The sequence below is a fragment of the Colletotrichum abscissum genome, assembly GCF_030869225.1.
Source record: "Colletotrichum abscissum strain IMI 504890 chromosome Unknown Scaffold_50.1, whole genome shotgun sequence".
Classification (NCBI taxonomy): Eukaryota; Fungi; Ascomycota; class Sordariomycetes; order Glomerellales; family Glomerellaceae; genus Colletotrichum; species Colletotrichum abscissum.
In genome coordinates this window covers 293,582-313,444 of record NW_026850432.1, presented here as the reverse complement: position 1 = coordinate 313,444, position 19,863 = coordinate 293,582, and the positions used below count along the sequence as shown (strand labels likewise).

General features: G+C 52.2%; 6 protein-coding genes across 6 annotated transcripts; 3 read left to right on the top strand and 3 right to left on the bottom strand.

Moving 5' to 3' along the window:
• Positions 1-784: 784 nt before the first annotated feature.
• On the top strand, positions 785-3,091 carry CABS01_14093 (IQ calmodulin-binding domain-containing protein; the record flags this gene model as incomplete). The annotated part of the gene is made up of 1 exon (XM_060547433.1): positions 785-3,091. One exon carries the CDS (start codon positions 785-787, stop codon positions 3,089-3,091), a length of 2,307 nt encoding a protein of 768 aa, XP_060393783.1.
• Positions 3,092-4,890: 1,799 nt separating this feature from the next.
• Positions 4,891-5,991, top strand: CABS01_14092 (uncharacterized protein; the record flags this gene model as incomplete). Its single annotated transcript, XM_060547432.1, has 1 exon — positions 4,891-5,991. The coding sequence occupies one exon, from the start codon at positions 4,891-4,893 to the stop codon at positions 5,989-5,991; it is 1,101 nt and encodes a 366-aa protein (XP_060393782.1).
• A 112-nt stretch (positions 5,992-6,103) lies between these two features.
• CABS01_14091 (benzaldehyde lyase) lies at positions 6,104-8,262 on the bottom strand (the record flags this gene model as incomplete). Its single annotated transcript, XM_060547431.1, has 5 exons — positions 6,104-6,265; positions 6,326-6,744; positions 6,796-7,153; positions 7,227-8,098; positions 8,157-8,262. The coding sequence occupies 5 exons, from the start codon at positions 8,260-8,262 to the stop codon at positions 6,104-6,106; spliced, it is 1,917 nt and encodes a 638-aa protein (XP_060393781.1).
• Positions 8,263-9,108: 846 nt separating this feature from the next.
• CABS01_14090 (ABC-2 type transporter) lies at positions 9,109-13,730 on the bottom strand (the record flags this gene model as incomplete). The annotated part of the gene is made up of 3 exons (XM_060547430.1): positions 9,109-11,472; positions 11,530-11,689; positions 11,737-13,730. 3 exons carry the CDS (start codon positions 13,728-13,730, stop codon positions 9,109-9,111), a joined length of 4,518 nt encoding a protein of 1,505 aa, XP_060393780.1.
• Positions 13,731-14,880: 1,150 nt separating this feature from the next.
• CABS01_14089 (uncharacterized protein) lies at positions 14,881-15,441 on the top strand (the record flags this gene model as incomplete). The annotated part of the gene is made up of 1 exon (XM_060547429.1): positions 14,881-15,441. The coding sequence occupies one exon, from the start codon at positions 14,881-14,883 to the stop codon at positions 15,439-15,441; it is 561 nt and encodes a 186-aa protein (XP_060393779.1).
• Positions 15,442-18,293: 2,852 nt separating this feature from the next.
• On the bottom strand, positions 18,294-18,977 carry CABS01_14088 (uncharacterized protein; the record flags this gene model as incomplete). The annotated part of the gene is made up of 1 exon (XM_060547428.1): positions 18,294-18,977. The coding sequence occupies one exon, from the start codon at positions 18,975-18,977 to the stop codon at positions 18,294-18,296; it is 684 nt and encodes a 227-aa protein (XP_060393778.1).
• Between the last annotated feature and the right edge of the window lie 886 nt (positions 18,978-19,863).

The following is a 19,863-nucleotide window of genomic DNA, read 5'->3' as shown; positions in this document are numbered from 1 at the left end:
GCACTGCCGTCGCCCCTAAGCCTTACTCTTCCACCCCACCGGCAAGGGTGTCCCCCGTGGTACCTCATGATGCAAGGCGGGCAAGTGTTTGTTTTTTTGCGTAGTGTTTTTTCCTCCTTCCAGTAGACTCTGTTCATTGTCTTGTCATTAAGGCGTCGCCGAGATTTAATCCCATGCCACCGGCGAGGATCTGAGAGCGCCCCACGAATGCAATATATTTCTCGATCGGTCACTCCTCCTGGGCGCATTCTTTACACTGCTTTTTGCTCTCCCTCCTTCTCCTTCTCTTCCAATTTTAGACCGCGCAATTTCCCGTTCTGCTTTACCTTACTCAAGTAATACTTTGACATCCATGTCCTTACAGCCGTACGGATAGTAATCATTATATGCTTACTTCAACCCCATCTCCGTTCCATCTTATGGCTCCTGCGCTTTATTACACGCTCAAGCTGCTGACTCCGTTCCACCCTCAACCTTGCGGGTGACTACCTCAAACAGCTATCAAGGAACGTGACGTCGCTGTTGCTGTCTCCGAAGAAACACCAACCTTGGAACCAACATAAGCTCCAAACCCAACCAGCAGCAAGAAAGTCATAGTTCGAAACGAAACAGACCACCGAACGCAACTCACCTAATCCACACACACACTTGCACACACACGCACACATACATAAACCGACACATAGAAATAGGCCTGATGCCTGCGCCAACCGGCTCTCGGATCAGATCCCTATCCCTACTCTTTCGTCACGACCGGGCGGACCCCGCCATTCCACCAACCGCCATGACGAAACCCGCCCACGAGCTCGACTCTATACCGGTTCCAGCCCAGCAACTTGCTTCTGGTGGCGGTGCCGTGTCTCCGAGCGACGCTTCTGCCTCGTCTGCGCCCACGTCTGCGTCTGCACCACCACCACCCCAAAAGACCCCTCTTCTTCACCAAAAAGATGCTCCTTTTAACGGTGCCGCCGCCGCCGTTATTACCCCGCCGGCCAGTCCCCCCGTGCCAAGACCTATCGACGAACAAGACGAATCCCACTCCATATTTTCCCCTACTACTACTGCGACTACCACTACAGATACAACCGCCACCACGGCAGCCACCACTCACACGGCTGATTCTGCAACGGCCCCCCCTAGTGACGACACATGCTCATTGGCGCAGTCGCAGACGAGCACAAACTACAGTTCTCGCCAGGAGTACATGGACAGTTTGGTCCCGCCGTCCCAAGATCAATTCGAAAAGATTGCAGAGGTACAGCGCACGCGCGAGGAGGAGCTAAAGAGGAATAAGTCGAAGCGCCAGACACAACACCTCCACGACCACTTTCACAACGTCCGGCGCTCACAGGACGGACAAGGTGACGCTGCCGGGGACATTTTCGACGAAGCGCAAATAATGTCGCAAGATCCACCGCCAGCTTCAGCCAAAGAGGGCGATCAGGGCGACAGCGAGGCGATCAACAGAGCCGCGGCGCTGATCCAGCGCAACTACCGGGGTTATCGCGTGCGGAGGGAGATGCAGGGCATGGGGCTGAACGCATCGACGAGATGGGTCTCGGCCATTGACGAGCTGCAGTTCCGCGAGCTGAACCGGCCGCGCGCAAAGAGCTCCGTCGGCGCTGCTGCTTTGTCTCCCACCGGCGACAGACACAGCGTGCTTTCGAGAGACGAGGAGGGCGGCATGAGTCGTCCGTCAACAGCTCGTGAGAACTGGAGGAAGGCGGCGACGATTGCGCGGCGCGCGGGGCACGATGATGTCGAGTCCGACTCAGACTCCTCTGCGTCCTCGTCTGAATCAGATACGCCTGAGAAGAGGGCCGAGAAAAAGAAGAAGCGCGAGGAGGCCGTAGCGAGGCGGAAGAAGGATTCCAAGATGATGGGGTTGCAGTATTTCCTAGAGATGGTTGACCTCAAGCACCGCTACGGGAGTAACTTGCGCGTGTACCACGAGGAATGGAAAAAGTCCGACACAACGGAGAACTTTTTCTACTGGATCGATTACGGCGGCGGAAAGAATGTCGAGATGGAGGCGTGTCCCCGCGACCGTCTCGAGAGGGAACAGGTGCGCTATCTGTCCCGCGAGGAGAGGCAATTCTACCTGGTGCAAGTCGACGACGAGGGACGGCTATGCTGGGCCAAGAACGGCGCGCGCATCGACACGACCGAGGCATTCAAGGACAGCATCCACGGCATCGTGCCCGCAGACGACCCGACGCCGGCGTGGTCGCAGAACAACACACCGCAAACGTCACCCGGAGCCGAAGCCGCCGACGATAGCCGCTCCGAATCCTCGGTAGAGTCAGCACTGGAAGCAGATCGCGCGGCAAAGTACGCCACGCCCGAGGTCGACGGAGCAACGGGCATGAAGAAGGTATCGCACATCTCGGCAGCGACAATCTTCAACAAGATGCTGCGCAAGTCGGTCAAAAAGAACACGTGGATCTTTGTCGCGGACACGAGCTTCCGCCTGTACGTGGGCATCAAGGCGTCGGGCGCCTTCCAGCACTCGAGCTTCCTGCAGGGCAGCCGCATCTCCTCGGCGGGCCTCATCAAGATCAAGGACGGGCGGCTGTCGAGCCTGTCGCCGCTCAGCGGGCACTACCGCCCTCCGGCGTCCAACTTCCGCGCCTTCGTCAAGAACCTCAAGGAGGCGAAAGTCGACACGTCCCACGTTTCGATATCGAAATCTTACGCCGTGCTCGTCGGGCTCGAGGTCTACGTCAAGTCGCGGCAAAAGGGCAAGAAGGCGATCGAGAAGATGACACACAAGAAGGAGAAGATTATGGAGCCGGAAGAGTTCCGGAAGCGCGAGGAAGAGGCCAAGGATAAAAGCGAGAGCGCGGCTAAGGAGCGAAAAGTGCTCGAGAAGGAGGCCGAGGAGAGGGAGGAGAACAAGGCTGCGGTCAAGTTGCTGCGGAAGCTGAATCTGGCGCCGCAGGTGCCGGCGGGCCAGAGGAGTGGCGAGGGTGAGGAGGAGGGGAGGGAGGAGCCTGTGATGGAGACGTTGGCGGAGGAGAGGACGAGGGAGGACACGGCTGCAGCTTCTTCTGCTGCTACTCATCCCACTTCTTCATCTGCAAGGGCCTAGGTCGCCTCGACTTGTCTCTGGATTCGGTGTGGTGGGTAAGAGAGAATGGGCTCTAGATCCATGGAGATGACGGGCTGATTGGATTCTGGATTGGGTGAAGTCGTGGTTTTTTGCTTCAAGAGTTCTTTATACCCCCCTTGCACGGCCTTGCTTTGGAAACCAGTATTCTGAGCGTTTAGAACGAGAGGTAGATGACAATGTCTAATGAGTAGTCTATGATTGACGAAGCAATTTTTTCCCCTCAAACCATTCGCCTAAATCCTTCCATGGTCATTATCATGTTCCCCGAACCACTGAGCCGAACGTCTATATAGATCATACCTCAGGTACGTGACGAAAGCTCTCCAGCCGCAATGTGTTCCAAGCAACAATGCCATTCCGGGCTTTGAAGGTACTGGTGCCTCATCCTATTTTGCGAATCTCAGAGATCTTACTGCCCCGGTCGTGGAGGCATGTACCCCTTTGCGTTTCCCTAGAGCCTTTTAATAGTCTCAAGAGTAATTACTACCACGTCGGCTTATCAATAGTTCGCCTCGTGAACGTATTCGTTGATGGATACGTTTAGTCTGAACGAGAGTACGGGACTACCGTGCTTCTCCCTTAGCTTCTTACCTCGTGGGTATATTTACTAATGGATACGCCTAGTACGAGCAAGGGTATAAAGGCTATAATAATTCTTTATTAGTTTCCTACCTCGTGAGTTTATTTGTTAATGAATATAATATGCCTAGTACGAACTAGGATGTAGAATTTTATACCTTTTCTTCTTTTCTTATCTCATGTAAAACCATCTACCTTGTTGATCACTAGAGTTAGTATTGAAGAGGGCTTGAGATCTGCCTTGTTTGTTTTATTTTTGCTTTGCCCCCTGGGCGTCTCTGCTATCAAGTCTGTCGTTCTTTTGACACGGACACAGAGCGAACTCTAAGAACTTTGCTTCTTAAAAGGGGAGCTTTGAAGAAAGAGATGTGTTACAAAAAGGGTTGCAACCCACTTGAGGTGCGGCCCCATAGCAAAGCCCATTCCTGAGGATCATGATGGGATCGTTTCCTAGTCTCCACGGTCCAACAGCGGTGCTATCCAGACAAGTTTCGTCCTCCTCTCGTATCCTTCCATAGTCTTGGTGGCTTTGAGCGAAAAAAATTTTCTTTGGTGATTGTATGCATCATGACCAGCAGGTAACAAACACGCATTTTATGTTGTTGCCTCTCACTTATCGGTTGATGTAAGGATTTGTTTATTCTTTTCAAGATCATCCTTCGAGCGCATTATGAGGCTGACTGTATGGCTCTTCAGAGCTCAAGATGGTTTCACCGGAAGAGTCTGCGACTTACATAGCTCCTGAGCTGTCAGACCGGGCATCTGCTCTCGTTGAGAGATGGCATGTTCCAACAGGTGGCGTAGGCCGCCGTTGGACAATGCTACCGTATTCAGCATTCTGATGATCTTTTGAGTTTAGCCGAAAGCTCAGAAGGTGTAGTCGTATGCAAAGAGGTGTATGTCCCTTGATGTCCGATACCATTATCGAGGTAACGAGGCTGAAGACTATTGATCGGCTGATCCACCCCATTGCATTTGAGCAAAAGGTCTGCCAAGTTTCAACAGTCTTTTGAGCGTTCGTGCATATATCAACGATATGACTGAACCTAAAAAAGGGTTTACATTGAGCGCGATTTTCCCCAAGACTATTAATATCTTCCGGTTACTCTTACTCTTGGCATGCCGCACTTTCAACTTGGGTCCGACGTCCAGCCTCAGTATGACAACTTACACCTTCCTGTCATTTTGAACCAGCTAGGATGGCCGACGAGCCTTCCACTCGGCCTCGAAACCCCTTGTGGAAACGAGCTATTGCCTTCGAAAGCCGTTGCGTCAATAAGCTAATGGGACCAAAACAACAATCCACAAAAGCCTACCTTCTCAGAATTTCGATTGAATTACTGGAAGAGATCATCAGCCATCTCGATCTTCTGAGCCAGTTCATGCTTTCGCGGACCTGTCGCGCCGGTCGGATCCTCACACAAAAAGACTGGAAGGATGCCTCGCTAGCCCTACCCGCATCTGAACAAATATCATTCTGGGCCGCGGTGGCCTACAAGCTGCCGAATCACTGGGTCTGCGCGCGCTGTTGCGCACTCCACGAAACAGACCGTTCGGACACGCCTCGTAGCCAACAATCGCCGCCATGCCAGCAGGGAGAAACCCTCGATACCCTCGGCCGATCCTACAAGCTCCGGCACACCCACATCGAACTCGCGCTCAAGTTCAGGCGCATGGGCACTAACACTGCCTACTTCTCGGAGCTCCTGGAACCTTGCGAATACAGGACGTACCGAGGAGCTGAATCTTGGAAGTCGGGCTCGCCAAATGTGACTATTCACATACCGAGAATCGTTGAGGGCAGGTTTTGTCTCCAAGTCATCAAGGAGTTTCATGGGTACGAAGCTCTCCACGAGATTCGATCCTTTAGAATTTGTCGACACCAGCTGTTCCCGTGGTGGTACTGGGGCATCAAGGACTGGGGCGTGTTTGAGAAGAATATGGAGGCGGCGTGGCATCATCCGGGAAACGTGTACGATGGCCACTGCCAATGTTGCCCGGTCGACTACTCGATTCTGCGCGACGACGACGTGCTACGCGTGACGTTGTGGTATGACTTTGGCACGGGCAAATCCCCGAGAGACTTGGAGTGGATGGTACATCTCGGCGACGAGACGGATATCTACAGCAACGGTCTTTACGTCAACGTCAAAGACCATGAGCCTGGAAGCATCCGGAAGTCGTTTCAACAGAGCTCGTTCAATCATATGGTGCGAGGTTTGCTACGCGGTATGACACTCAATTCACGAAAGTTATGCAGGACGGCACGCGAGGTTATGTCGGAACACAAGCTGGTATAAGCTCGATGAAATTTCGTTCGTCACAGGACTAGAGCTCATTCTGCATTATTCTCGCCGAAGCCATCGTATACACTAGTTGCCCAATACCTTAAGTCAATACTTGCTAGGCTTCTTACTGAATTGTACCGTGGCCTTCGACGAAGCTCTCCTCCTTCGACACCGATGTTGCATTCGCAGACGCAGCCACACCATTCCCAGACTTCTTATAGTACGGTCTGGGAAGATTGTCGTAATACGGTACAACAATGATGTTGGGATCACTACTTCCTCCGACCTAGACGCCGTATGAGCTTCATATCCATCAAGTCAAGGGAGAAGACAGGACAAAACTTACCATAGCCTTTGTGGTAGTTTGATACGGCACATCAGAAACCTTCAAATTGAGCAGCGAAGGCTGCCTCGCGCTCGTCAAGGTCTTCACCGCAACCTTGACGGACTCCAACGTCTTGGGCCCATTGCTGGCGCCATTCTCCTTGACTACGTCCACCACCGCCCCCTCGCACCCGAACCCTTGCGCGACGACTTCGTACTTGACTTTGGGGTTCATCGCCACGCACGGCCGCTGCGGCGTCTTCTCCCCGTAAATCATGTTCTGTCCGGCCTGCGACATGCCCCAGACGCTGTTGTTCACCACGACCGTGAGGATGTTGAGGCCGAACTTGGCGTAGGTGTCGAGCTCGCCAATGTGGAAGCCTGCGCTGCCGTCTCCGTGAAGGTTGACGACTAGCTTATCTGGCGCGGCGACGGCGGCACCTTTCTAAGAGTCAGCAATGATGCTTCTACAGGTAGAAATGAGTCACAAACCAAGCGAGTATCCAAACCCGTTGCCCAGGAAGCCCAGATATCCAGTCGTCACCATTGACAGTCCCGCCCTCGCCTCGTTCAGAGATTGCAGAGCCCATCCGCCGCACTCGCCGCCGTCCATGCAAAGAATGCTGTCTTCGGGCAGGGATCGGAAGAAGGCCTTCACGCCATGGTAGGGGTGAATCCGGTCGTTTTCTTCGATGATCACCGGGTCCTCTTCATTTCCGGCTGAGTGAACGCTCGGCTTCTTCAACGCCATGGCCTTTTCCACCCACTCACCTGTGGCCTTGACGGACGACTCGGATGCCGCAGCTGTGAGAGCCTGAGCTGCAAGCCCGACATCCGATACGATACCGACCTGTATTCATTCTAGTCAGCATGACCAGTCCTCCCCCCTGAACTCATGAACATTGACGGGGAAAGTATCTCACATCAATCTTTCTCGAGCGTCCAATCTCGCTCCCGTCCAGGTCAACCTGCACAACCTTGGCTTCACTCTCGTTCGGCACAATTGCACCGCTCCTACCGCCGATCAAGAAGCCAGTCCTGGCCCCCAGCAGAAGAACGAAATCCGGAGCCGGTCCCTGAGCGCGCAAGAACGGAAGCCGAGTCGCCACGCCACCGAAAAGAGGATGCGAGCGCTTGATGGTCGTAGAAAACTTGGGTGAGTGAAAAATCGGAGTATTCGTCGCTTCTGCGAGCTTCACTACGTCGTCCGCGGCCCTCGCTGCACCAGTCGAGACTAAGATCACGGGGCGCTTCGCCTCTCCCCAGAGTCTCATCGCCTGCTCGACCGCGCCGGCATCAGGGGCGGGAAGCGATACCGGCGGCGCGGTGATGGAACCCCAAGCCACGCTGTCAATCTCTACAGGCGTGAAGAGCACATCGATGGGAAAATCCACGAGTACCGGCCCAGGCGCCCCCGCCGTCGTCGCTCTCCAAGCCAAGCTCACGATGCGCGGGATCTCGCTGCCGTTGGTGACCCGGTGCGCAAACTTCGTTACGGGTTTCGCCAGGACGACCTGGTCGTGGAACCCTTGGAGGGTATTCGTCTCCGCATCGCGCAGCGGCGGCGAGCTCGTGATGCAGAATACCGGGGAGCGGTCCGCGAAGGCGGTGCTGAGGCCTGGTAGTCCGTTGCAGAAGCCAGAGTTGGCTGTGATGAAGCATACGCCGGGGGCGTCGTTGCCCTTGACCTTGGCCCAGCCTTCGGCGGCCTGGACGGCGACGGTCTCGTGCCGCACGTCTATGAGCTTGATGTCGGCTTCGACGGCGGCGATGAGGAAGCTGTCCAGGTGCCCCCCTATGGGTTGGGCATTAGCCTAGAGAAGCGATACGGTTTATTGCATAGAGAAACTCACCATGTATACCGAACGCAGTTGTCGCGCCCAGATGAGCTAGGGACTGAGCGAGAAGGTCTCCGCCGAGAAGTTCTCGATTCTTGGGTTGTCTCACTTGGAAAGCCATCGCTTACATGAATGCTCGAGATACTTTTGAGCGAGTGACCACAAATGGTGAAATTGAGCTGTCGTTTGATGAAAATATGACGAGGTCAAGTTAAATGTTATCCCCCATCGCAACACTTTGCTCCAATGAACATCCGACCGAGCACTTATAAGCAATCGACCTCTAAATGCCGAGTGTCAAAGCAACGATGATGCGGGGGACCGCGGGAAGAGCGTGAGGGGGGATCATTGCTTGGCCCCGAGGTAATTTGTACGTACATGTATCAAATAATGGCAGTGGCAAATGGGAGGATGTGTGGAAATGATTACCCGTCGTCTCAAGGTAAGCCTTGTAGTTTGTAAATGTTTTGCGACATTGACTCTGATGGGTTGAGTCAATAATTGGGGTAGTGACTGACATCAGATGCTTGGAGGTCGGGCGAAGCAATCCTTGCATTGAGACGTGCTTACACGCACCCGGGGTATTAAAGGCTGCCTCTTCTCAGTCATCATTGCCAAAAGCCCACAGCGACCAACTGAATAGAAACCTGCATGTGTTCATGACATTGTTTCTACAATTGTCTTCAGGCATGATGCGTTAAGATGGGTCTTCAGCCACAAGGAGGCAAAGGCAAGGACAGCTTTAATTCATTTGACTGATTTGATTGGGACTATGGAAGTCTTGCGAGAGCTCTAATATGTAACCTCAACCTAAAAACTAGAAAATTCTATGATGCCCATTACCCCTAAGGTACATGATGTCGATGTAAAATGTATCTGATTAATGAAAGAGACTGGCTATGCGGTAGAGTCATTTACTGTAAAGTGGCGGAATGATTGGCTTCTCCTGAAGCACTTCTGTCGTGGCTTAGGCCTTCTTCTTGCCCTTGGGCATGCGGACCAGCCAGTAGAGACCCAAAGCAGCGACAATGTTGACGACAATGTACACCATGCCGATACCAAAATCGCGCCATCTGTTGTCGAAGTTGGAGCTGATACCCTTGAGGAAGACATTGGTGTCGGCGATAGAGCAGAATTGGCAGTCAGCCGTGGCAGATGGGTTCTTGATATAGCCTCCCATGGAACCAATGTACCCTTCCATGTAAGTCTCGCAAGTCTGGTTGTTTGGCGGGTCGAAGTGGATGTACTCGTTCGTCGAGCACGTCACCTTGGAGTTTGCCAGACCTGTTGAGAGAATTGATGACAATAGGTAGGTGAACGGGGACACCCTGTACATGAAGATCCAGAAGCCGGGCATGGCGTCAGGGCTGGCCAAGACACCGCAGAACAGCAGACACATCATGAACAGAACGTTGGCGAGGTTACCACCCATCTCAGCAGTGTCCGTGATGGCGATGCAGGCATGGGCGAAAGTGCAGGTGAAGATCATGAACTGCCAGAACAGGAGCCACATGAGACCAGCGCGCTCACTCTTCTGGCTTGGGTCACCGTTCTCGTAGAGCCCGACGGGGTAGTAGACGCAGATGAACATGAACACGGACATGAGAGAGTTCCACGGGATCTCAGTAACAATTTGCGACATCATGAACACCTTCCAGCTGTAAGTCTTGGAAGGTCTTTCACGGACTTCGTAAAGAGATCGTTGGGTGACGAAGTGCGGCATCTGTTGTTGCACGAGCTGACCGAAGATGGAAAGGATGTTGAAGATAGCGAACATCTGGTTCTGCAAGCCCTGGATACTGAGAGGTGCGTTGAGGAATACCAGACCGATGAAGAGGGCAACGGAGCAGCAGAGAATGAACTTGGCGTACAGGTAAGAGGGAGTACGCCAGTACTGCTGGTAGACACGGCGAGTGACAATCAGGAATTGATCCCACAACGGGGCGGCGAATTCGCGGTGTGCCAACTTCTCTTCTTCGGCGGACAAGTGCTCTTGGGGCGGGCTTTGAGTCTTGAGGCGGCCAAGTTCCTCTTGAACAGCCTCATACTCGGGACTAGACTTCCATGCCTGGTGCCAATCGACATCGGTATGTGATCCGGGGGCAGCGCCAATAGCAGAAAGCATCCATTCGGCCGGGTTCTCGCCAGGAGGGCAGGCAGGGGCACCGTTCCTCTCGAAGTAGGATGTAAGGGTGTGGGAATTCTCGCCGATGTCGCCAAAGTATACGGTTCTGCCACCCTTTGCCAGGAACAGCAGACGGTCGAAACGTTGGAACAACATGGCAGACGGTTGGTGAATAGTGCAAAGAATAGACTGGCCGGCCTTTGAGAGCTTCTCAAGCAGATCCAGGATAGCCCATGACGTTTGCGAATCTAAACCAGAGGTAGGTTCATCGACGAAAAGAAGCAAGGGGGGTTTAGCAGCCAGTTCCACACCAATGGTAAGTCGCTTGCGCTGTTCGACGTTCAATCCCTCGCCGAGGACACCCACAACGGCGTCAGCGTAGTCCTGCATATCCAAAAGCTTGATGACTTCGTCGACGTATGCCAGTTTCTCAGCGCGAGGGGTGGTGGCTGGCTGGCGCAAAAGAGCACTGAACTCCAATGCCTCACGAACAGTGCTGGTCTCGAGATGCAGGTCCTGTTGTTGAACGTAGCCAGTACGGCGTTGGAAGGACTGGTCACGGATCTTTCCATCAACCAGCATCTCTCCGGTAATCACTCCCATGGAGACACGATCTGCCAGGCAATCAAGCAAGGTAGTTTTGCCAGCTCCAGAGACACCCATCAAAGCCGTAAGAGTTCCAGGTTTGACCCAGCCATCCACATGGTCCAGAATCCTGCGGGTTTCGGTCTTGATCTTGACATCGTAGCACACGTTACCCCAGTGGAAGACACTGGTGGAGCCTTGGATCGCACCCTCGTTGGCGGAGGCACCTTGTCCGCCCTTCTCGACGATGGTAGCGGGTCCAGAGAGAGAGGATTCGGGGTCGTCCTTGCCCTTGACAGGGGCAGCAACACCACGACGGAAGACAAGAACCTCTCCCTTGGACTTCTTCGCGGCAATGTATTCGGTGGCAACGAAGTACAAGGCGTGGAGGGCGATAATGAAAGCGATGAGAATTCCGATGTTGCGCCACTTGTGAGAGTTGAAGTACTTATACTGGGAGTTGATGTATCTGTCACCGTTGACGAACGGCTCGCCAGGAACGGCACCGACAGTGGAGCAGGCTCTGTTGGCGAGGGTAATGTTCTCATAACCGGCAACTGCAGGGCTGGGGACGAAGGCGGCACACTCGAAGTTCCGATTGTGGAACTCGTTGATCATGAGCTTCAAAAGTATTAAGGTTAGTCGACGTTCACTAAAATAGCAGGGCTTTCAACTCACCGATTCGAATCCGTACGCGACAGGGTCCAGGTAGTTGATCCATCGGCACCAGCCAAGCATGTAGTCAACGGGAATGACGAATCCAGTGAAGATGACCAACGCGAGAATCAAGATCGACGCGGGAACCATGGCCTGCGACAATGTGCGGGACAAGGAGGCACTGATTGGTGTTAGAGTCACTCTTGGTACGGAGAAAAAGTGACTTACATAGATCTGAAAAGGCCAGACATGGACAGCACCATGAGGAATGTGGTTAAGAGGAAAAAGAAGAAGTTGCCGGGTTCTCTGTTCAGGTTCGTCATGAAGTAGATGATCAGGTCGTAGCAGATGGTATTCGTGATTTTGTAGGGCATGTCCACCAAAACTGAGGAGAAGGCTTCCGCCGAGGAGTGGTAGAAGGCATAACGACGTTGCTTCTCAACGATGGGCCGTTGGGCGTACTGAGTGAGAATCTCGAGAGCACTGGAGAATGCATTGGCGAGAATGGCGACGAAGAGAACCGCGGATCGACTGTAGAAGGAAGACGTGTTTTCCGGGAGGTTGTAAAACAGGGAGGACATGATGAGAGCCGTGCACGAATTGGCAATCAGGGAGAACAGTGTCAGACTAGGGTCACCCTTAAGCAACTTGAAGCCACGCCAGAGGCAGAGTTTCACTTGCTGTCCGTACGAGAGGATGAAGGGAGACTTGAGACGTTGGTTCTTGGCTTGGACCGACTGCTTCTGGTTTCTGAAGACTTCGGCATCCGGGCCATCCAAAGGATGATCCGTCTTGTACTGCTCAATCTGCTGCTTGAGAGCCGCACACTCACGACTCTCCTTCCAGCACGCAGCGAACTCATCAGGCGTACGAGGTACGCGAGACTCCCAACCGGGACGGATAACACGCTCTGTAGGCGCAGTCATCGAAGTGAGGAAGTCAGGGGTAGTCTGACGGGCTGGGCACTCGAAGCCGAGGTTGATGAAGTACTGGCGGGCCTCGGTGGTGCGGCCGAAATAGATTTGACGTCCCTCGTAGAGAACGGCAACCTTATCGAACAGATCGTAAGCACTCTGAGGCGCCTGGTAGATCGAGACGGCGCAGGTCTGGCCGAACAACTCAGACTGCAAACGAAGGGTCTTGCAGAATTCGACAGCGTTGGCGGAGTCGAGACCTCTGGTTGAGTTATCCCAGCACTGCAAAGGAGCATTGGACAACGTCGCTTCGGCAATCGTTACACGCTTGCGCTCTCCACCAGAGACACCACGGACATAGTTGTCGCCCACACGGGTATTGACGGTGTGGCTGATACCGTACATGGCCATGACGACGTCGCGGAGGTGGTCGCAGTACTGGTTGGCGGTGACACCCGGGGGCAGGGTTCGTGGGCAGCGGGCACGGGACGCGAAGGTGAGGGTATCGCCCACGGAAAGTTGAGGGTAGTGGACATCGACTTCGGCAGTGTAGATGGCGTCACCGGCGTGGTGCTTGTGGAGTTCCTTTGCCGAAAGACCCTGGTAGTTGAAGTAGGCACGCTCGTCGGTGTAAATGCCGTTCATCTCTCCAGCGATGGTCTTAAGGAAGGTAGAGCAGCCAGATCCTGGGGGTCCAAGAACGACAAGCATCTCACCTGCCTCCACGATACCGTTGAACTCGCGGAGAATATCGATGCGGCGTTGGCCTCCGGTCTTCGAGGTGAGGTTGCGAACGAGACCAGGAATCTCGAGCCAAACGTTTCCGACATCCTTCTGGTAATCCGTCTCTTGGCCAAATCCGAAGACGTTCAAGTCCTGGTAAACGAAACCAGCAGTTCTATACCCTGATCCGTGCTCATTGGTGACATTTGCAAGAGTCTTTGCCCACTTGCGAGCGCTGAAGTTCTTTCCGTTGGGGTTGAGGGGCGAATTGGGGTCCTCGCTGCCGAACAATGCCATGCTGTCTCCATCGATGTTGACCGCGGAGTGTCGCGTGTACTCCCGAGCTAGTTCTTGGACGATCGACTGGCGACGTTCTAGTTCCGTGTCGTTGCCATCATCTTCTGATGTTGATGCAGCGGATCCATCGCCGGCTTTCTCGTACAGGGAGTTGTCCTTGGGCTTCGAGGTCGGGAGTGCTTCCGCGTTTTGAGTGAAAATCGCATCGTGATCGACTACCGTCTTCTGACTGCCGGCCGGGGAACGGGTCGGCAGACGAGACTTCTCATCTGAGTTAAAGGCGGACATATTGTCGGTTGGTGAATTAAGGTATATGGGTGTCCTGAGACGGCTGGCTGATGGAGCGGCTGCAAGTATATCTTGCTATCCTATTATCACGAGAGGCTCTATCAGTCAACAAGATCTCAATCACATCACGTATGCGGAAGCCTACCGGTCAGCATCAACCAGTTGTTCGCTCGGCTTGTTGTGATAGCCGCTGAGTGAACAGTCCCAGTCAGATGAAGAGAGGGAAAGTATTATCGTAAGTTGTGGTTGTGTAAAAAGGAGGAAAGCCCATGTAATAGCTTTCGGCTGAAGACTCGAAACATATCATGAAAATAAGCCTGGGTCTAGATTTATCAACATGTCAACGGAGTGTCTCGCTCCCCGTGTGTCCCCGGCCCATAATACGCAAGGGGTCCATCTCAGCATCCGAAGGCTCAAAAGTCGATCCAGAGCCCCGGGTCATCCGTGCACCAGATATGCCACAATCTCACAAGTTGACGTAGAGACACGTTGGTTGAGCACTTGAGCTTGATTAGGGTATCCAAATTCTTGCATCTTGTCATAGCCTGCAGCCCGCGTGTAAGTGAAAAGTGTGGGTCGATGGCGGCGGCTCCCTTGGCGGCGATCATCACGAAAAAGTCCGCAACGTTGTCAGGAAGTCGGAGGTGTGGGGCGGTCTCCATTATACGGGCTCTCGGAAAGTTGAAGCGACCCGAGCGGGCGCCGTCGACCCCGTATGCTTTTCCGAGAAGTCCAAATTCCCAACGTCTAAAGACAGCTTATGTCCAGACTGAAAAGACCATTCGTTCATTTGATCTTCATTTTTTTGGAACTTGCCGCACCTTGTTTCCCCGGCTTCTCAGTCATCCAAGACCCCCTTTTTTGACTACATCAAGCACCAAGGTGTGCAACACTAAATTACAACGACATGGCTCGACCACCATGAGGCACAAGCACTGTCACGTCACTCGAAACAGACATTAAAAACACTGCTACCTCTTGGAACGATGCGGGCTTCGATAAATCTTATAGATTCCTCCCCCATTCACCCTGTTCATCGTTACATCCACTTACACCGATTCTTCAGTCTACCCTCAAGGACCATCGAACGACAAAGTTGACAAGAACACACCAATCCGAAACGGGATGCACGTCATGTCTGATGACTTTCATGAAGCTGTGGTTGCCACGGCATTGGAATTTTGGTTGTGACGAAAAGAGCCAACATTGCCGCCAAGGCGGACATTTTGCTTGTTCGCAAGTGCTAGCTCAAGCTCTTCGGGGTCCGCTTGCAAGACCGCGGACAGCACCCTACTTCATTTGTAAGCCGTGTTGCCGCTACGGACTGTGCATATGTGGAGTCTTCGGTGTTATTGTTTGGGACACCCATCAGAATTGGCTGTTCACTCCAGGGGTCGTCCCGCACGATCACAGCTATCAATCTTGCGGTATTATGTACGTAGTATGGCTCATACTCAATCATATTAAGTTCGGGCCCTCCTTACGTCTCCATGGAAGTCTCTGCAACCAGGGTACAGGCTCAGGGAGCATTCGTCATTGCCACAAGCTAGCGGAGGAAGAAGCCCCTAATCCCGAGGCATCGAAAGAGCTTCATCTGCGGGCTAACGATGGCGGCAGGCGGCGCAAATCACAGCCCAACGGACCAAACCCACCACTAGGAGGCTGTATCCAGGCTCCCACCTACCGGCGGCAGAGCGGGAATGGATGCTAGCAGGGCCGGAACCCTTCTATTGGTTCTTCTTCATATCCGCAATTTCTAGAACCTGCCTTCTTGGTGTCTGTGACGCTAGCATCACAGTGGCTGCGCCCTGGAGTGTTATCAGAGAAACCGAGATTCAGGAGACTGCAGTCTGCAGGACTCCGTTACACACCGCAGCCCTGTCGGCCGCTTCCTTGCACCCGAGCCAGCGATGGAGTACGGATAGACGGTTCACGAGCGAGGCGGCGGCATTGTACCGCGTAAGCGGGAGTCACATCGCCAATCTCCTGGACCGAACGGTGTCCGACGCGGCATGTAACGCCAAGCCGTACAAACACGCTCACGCCAGATTCGTCAAAGATACGAGGACGCCTGCAAATCAGCCTCAGGTAAGGTTACACTCAATACCGTAAACAACCAACAACTTTGAGAGAATACTTGATAAGCTCGGATTCGACATCGCACTTCTTGCCAGTGACACGGCCAATTTCTTCGACTCATCTCCGGCCAATCAAGGTCCCTTGTTCTCCAGGCTGGCATGACGCCCACAAACGTATAGTGCAACGATTTCCCTTAAGGATACTCGCTAATTATCACGGATACAGGCCACCAAAGAAATCATCTATGACAGCAGGCGCTTTGTCTGGAGGAGGGCAGCGTGAATCTAAGAGTACAATCAATACGAGTTATGCAAACCTCGAAAGCAAGCTAGGCTTGAGAGGAAGCCTGCTTCAGGTAGGTGGAGTCGAAACGATAGACCATTGATTTGCCTTGCAGCAAAATAACTTGAGAGATTATCGATTGGGTCCTTCAGAGAAGCGGATATCTCTCCACAAACACCAATGCCGAAGTCTACCGTCTAATTGGTCAACTTGAAGTGATTTTCAACCTCAGGCCAGGACTTCCAAGCGAAAGGGGGAGACGACAGTTGCTTGACGAGTGCAGAATATTGTTGAGAGATGAGAGAAGTAAGTTGCTACAATTGTGAAAGACTAAAGAGCAATTCTTGCGTAACTTTGAAACCTCCAAGATGCGCCACCATCGGTGGTCTACGGATGTTACCACATCATTATTATCTCCTTTTGTCAGCGCAACTTGAACTTTTGCTCCTTCCTGTCCCCTATTTGCCACTGAATCTTGCGCTATTCCATATTTGAAGCCGTTGAAATAAGCATCTCCAACCTAGCGGTAACCCTCATCACTCCCTTCCAGACGGATGATGATAGGGGTAGAGCAACCAAACTGCACAACGGCATCACCGACAGCCATGTAGCCTGAATCCATCCCGAGGAGACCCTCGCTTGTGATGTAGCAGCAACGTCCTCTTATATGGTCTCCAAAGTGTTATTGGATAAATTGTCGTCGATTCTGTGGTCCGATCGTTGTTGTAGCGTTGACGTATTTCTTAAGTTCTTGGTCAAGAGGGATCTTAGGCAGACGTTCACGCAGCAACGACGTGGAGACATGGTTGGAAGCCGTCGTCCACTCCTCGGGGCTTTTCGCCTCTGGTGGTTTAAAAAGAGCACAGCCCTCATGAGGCCACGTAGAGGTGGTTTTAGTATATAGCATCTATTAAGATGAAGAATGAGAGATTGAGAGGCGGGCTTTTATAAAGAAAAAACTATTCAAATAGACTTTTCTAAGATACAACAGCATCTAAGTTTTCAATTCAAGTGATAAATGAGAACCATTTTCCTAATGAAGTTTAAAACATTTATCCTAACTTCAAAAAGTCCTTGAGGGTTTTTTTGGTTTTACCGAGTCAACAAAAACGCTGTGTTTAGTAGGTTAAGAAATTTGTTGCTTCAAGGTGATTCGAACCGACCTTCGATTGATGAGCTTGTATCTCCAAAAACAAATAGTACAATAGCGTTGGATGATCTAGGAAGTGCACCGGTTGTAGCGCTCTTGGCCACGCGGGAATTGGGTTTTTGTAAGACTCTCCTACCAAAAGCTGTGAAAAGGGTAGATTGTTGGTATCCCTATTACAGGGTAGTTGGTTCGAACCGTAGTTGACGAAGAGATCAATTGACTATATAATCTGCTGCGTAGGTGTAAAAGGGAGGTTCCAACCGTAGGTTGGGCAGGCTGCGATAATCGGAAGTAGGGCCCTAATTGGCCCCTGCGCAGTCGGCCGTACGCCGCGGTCGAATTGGACTTCCAATCCGACAAAACCCAACGTCGCAAAGGAGGGGATCCAAGTTGTGAGTGAAGCTGAGGATATGCAAAGGCCAAATGAAAGGAGTGGGTGAGAAGCAGGCTCAATGGATTTATTCGAGTTTGACATGCGGGCCACTTGGATCTCACTGTTCACACCACTTGTCCACAAAATGTCGGTGCTAGTAGCATTTACCAACTTCCACAGTGTGTGACAATATTTCCGCTGGTATCCACCAAGCAAAACAGACGCCAAGCTTTGTAAACCTAGTCGTGAAATTATACGCAAGGCCGGATGTGACAAGAAGTCCAGGCGCCTGCTTTGTTGATTAGTAACGTGGAGTTTTCAATTCTAGCACACACTTCGAATCCAAGACTGAACATTCCATCAACCAGAGTTTGTGGTAGAGACATCTTACTCAAGGTAAATAAATGGCACATAGAGAATCAATTGGAAATCTATCCACGTATCTTTAAGTTTCCCAACATCTTTCCGTAACATGAAATTTAGAGACTACTGATTGAGACAGATACCAATCCACGTTCATCCTCAGGAGCCGTAATCCAAACAATTAGGCCGTCCCCCATCTACTTTGGTCGGTGGCTTGAGCTGTTGTAGAGTAAAAAGGGGTTCATTAACAACTGAAAACGTATGATTGATGGGGGACCTCGGCCATAAGTTCTTGGAAGTTCTTGTAGACTTTCATCTACAAGTCCTTGTAATCATCATCGTAAGAACCAAGGAACAGGTTGGTGGCCGCCTTGCCAGCAATTTGCTGGGTAGCCTTCTCGATGTCGAAGAGCTGGACATCCTCAAGCTTGAGGCTGAGACGAGAGTCGATTCCGTAGACAACATTAGCGAGGAAGTTGTAGATAACACCGGAAGCGGTCTTGTAAGTGAAGGAAACCTCAGCAGAGACGCGGTTGATGGTTGATTCGAAAAAGTTCTTCTTGAACTCGTAGCTGCGCATGGAAGCGGTGGAGCCAGGGGTACCGCCAACCAAGGGGTTGAGGTGGAACGTAGTGACTCGGTTGGTGCTATCGACAACGGCCTCGAGAATGAACTTGATGGCGCCGTTGAAGATGACGTTGCCGCCCTTTAGGGTGATCGTGAAGAGATTCTTGCGCTTGGAGGGAGGAAGCTGGCGAACGGCCAGCTCGGTGTTGGGAACAGCTTCCTCGTCCGAGTCGCTTCGCTCAAGGATCTCAATGGCAGTCTCATCGGAGGTGGCACGGCTGAGAAGCTCGTCAGAAGACGAGGGGCCGGAGAGATCACGCGTTTCGACAACGAAGTCACGCTCAGCCAAGTCGACGGTTTGGAGCTCGGTGGGAAGAGCCATGGCCATGGACGCCAAGGCCACGGCGGTGAAAATTGATGCAGAGAAGCGCATGTTGAAAGATTGTAAAATGGTCAGATTCAAATGATTGTGTGTTCAAGGAGTGAGAGACTGTGGTGATGAGGTTAGAGAAGATGACTCTTGGCAGGCGAAAGAGGCTCCCTTTTAAGGCCAGAAGCCGCTCGGCGACAACTTCAAGAGAACTCGCTCAACTCACAATCATGAAGCTTCTCCTACGCGAAGCCGTGAGAAGTTCCAAACAGGCCGCGGCATTCTCACTCCGTCGGCGCCAATGGAATGAAGTTCGAAAGCATCCCGGTGTAAGTTCGCATTCATAAATCTAGGTTTGTTATTCATAGAGTTGGCCTTCCCTAAAACGTGCGAAGCATTTAGGCAATTCAGTGTGTCTCTAACTGTACAACTCGTATGCACAGGTCAACTTTCAGTCTTTGCCTTAGAAAAAGCCCTACGTGGTGAGACGAAGGATTACCAACTACGCTAGATAAAGCTTAAACCAGCATCCCTCAAGGTTCGGCTGGGCCGAGGTAACCAACACAAACAGTATAGCTCATTTTAGGATTCAATGAAGTTGAGAGTAGGCGGCAACTGCTCAACAGTCATACAAAAATATCCCGTCGGGGTTCAGATTCCCTTTTACCAGCCTAAAGGAGGAAGGCGGCCGAAATTGCATAGTGCATTGGAGTCAAAAGTCCCCTTCAACAACATTCACTTAGCCTGTTCGTGTTCATTTAATATGTTTTCATAATCGGTTGACTCTTGTACTTGAATTCTTGCTAACAAAGTCCTCAATGAAGTTTCCTTCGTCGTTCTCGTTTGTCAACTTGTTCCAGGGCCGATGCTATGCCAAAAGAGGATTGAACGAGGCAATCTAGAAGGCCGAGATGAGGCGAAAGAAACTTACAGAAGGACCGCTAAACCA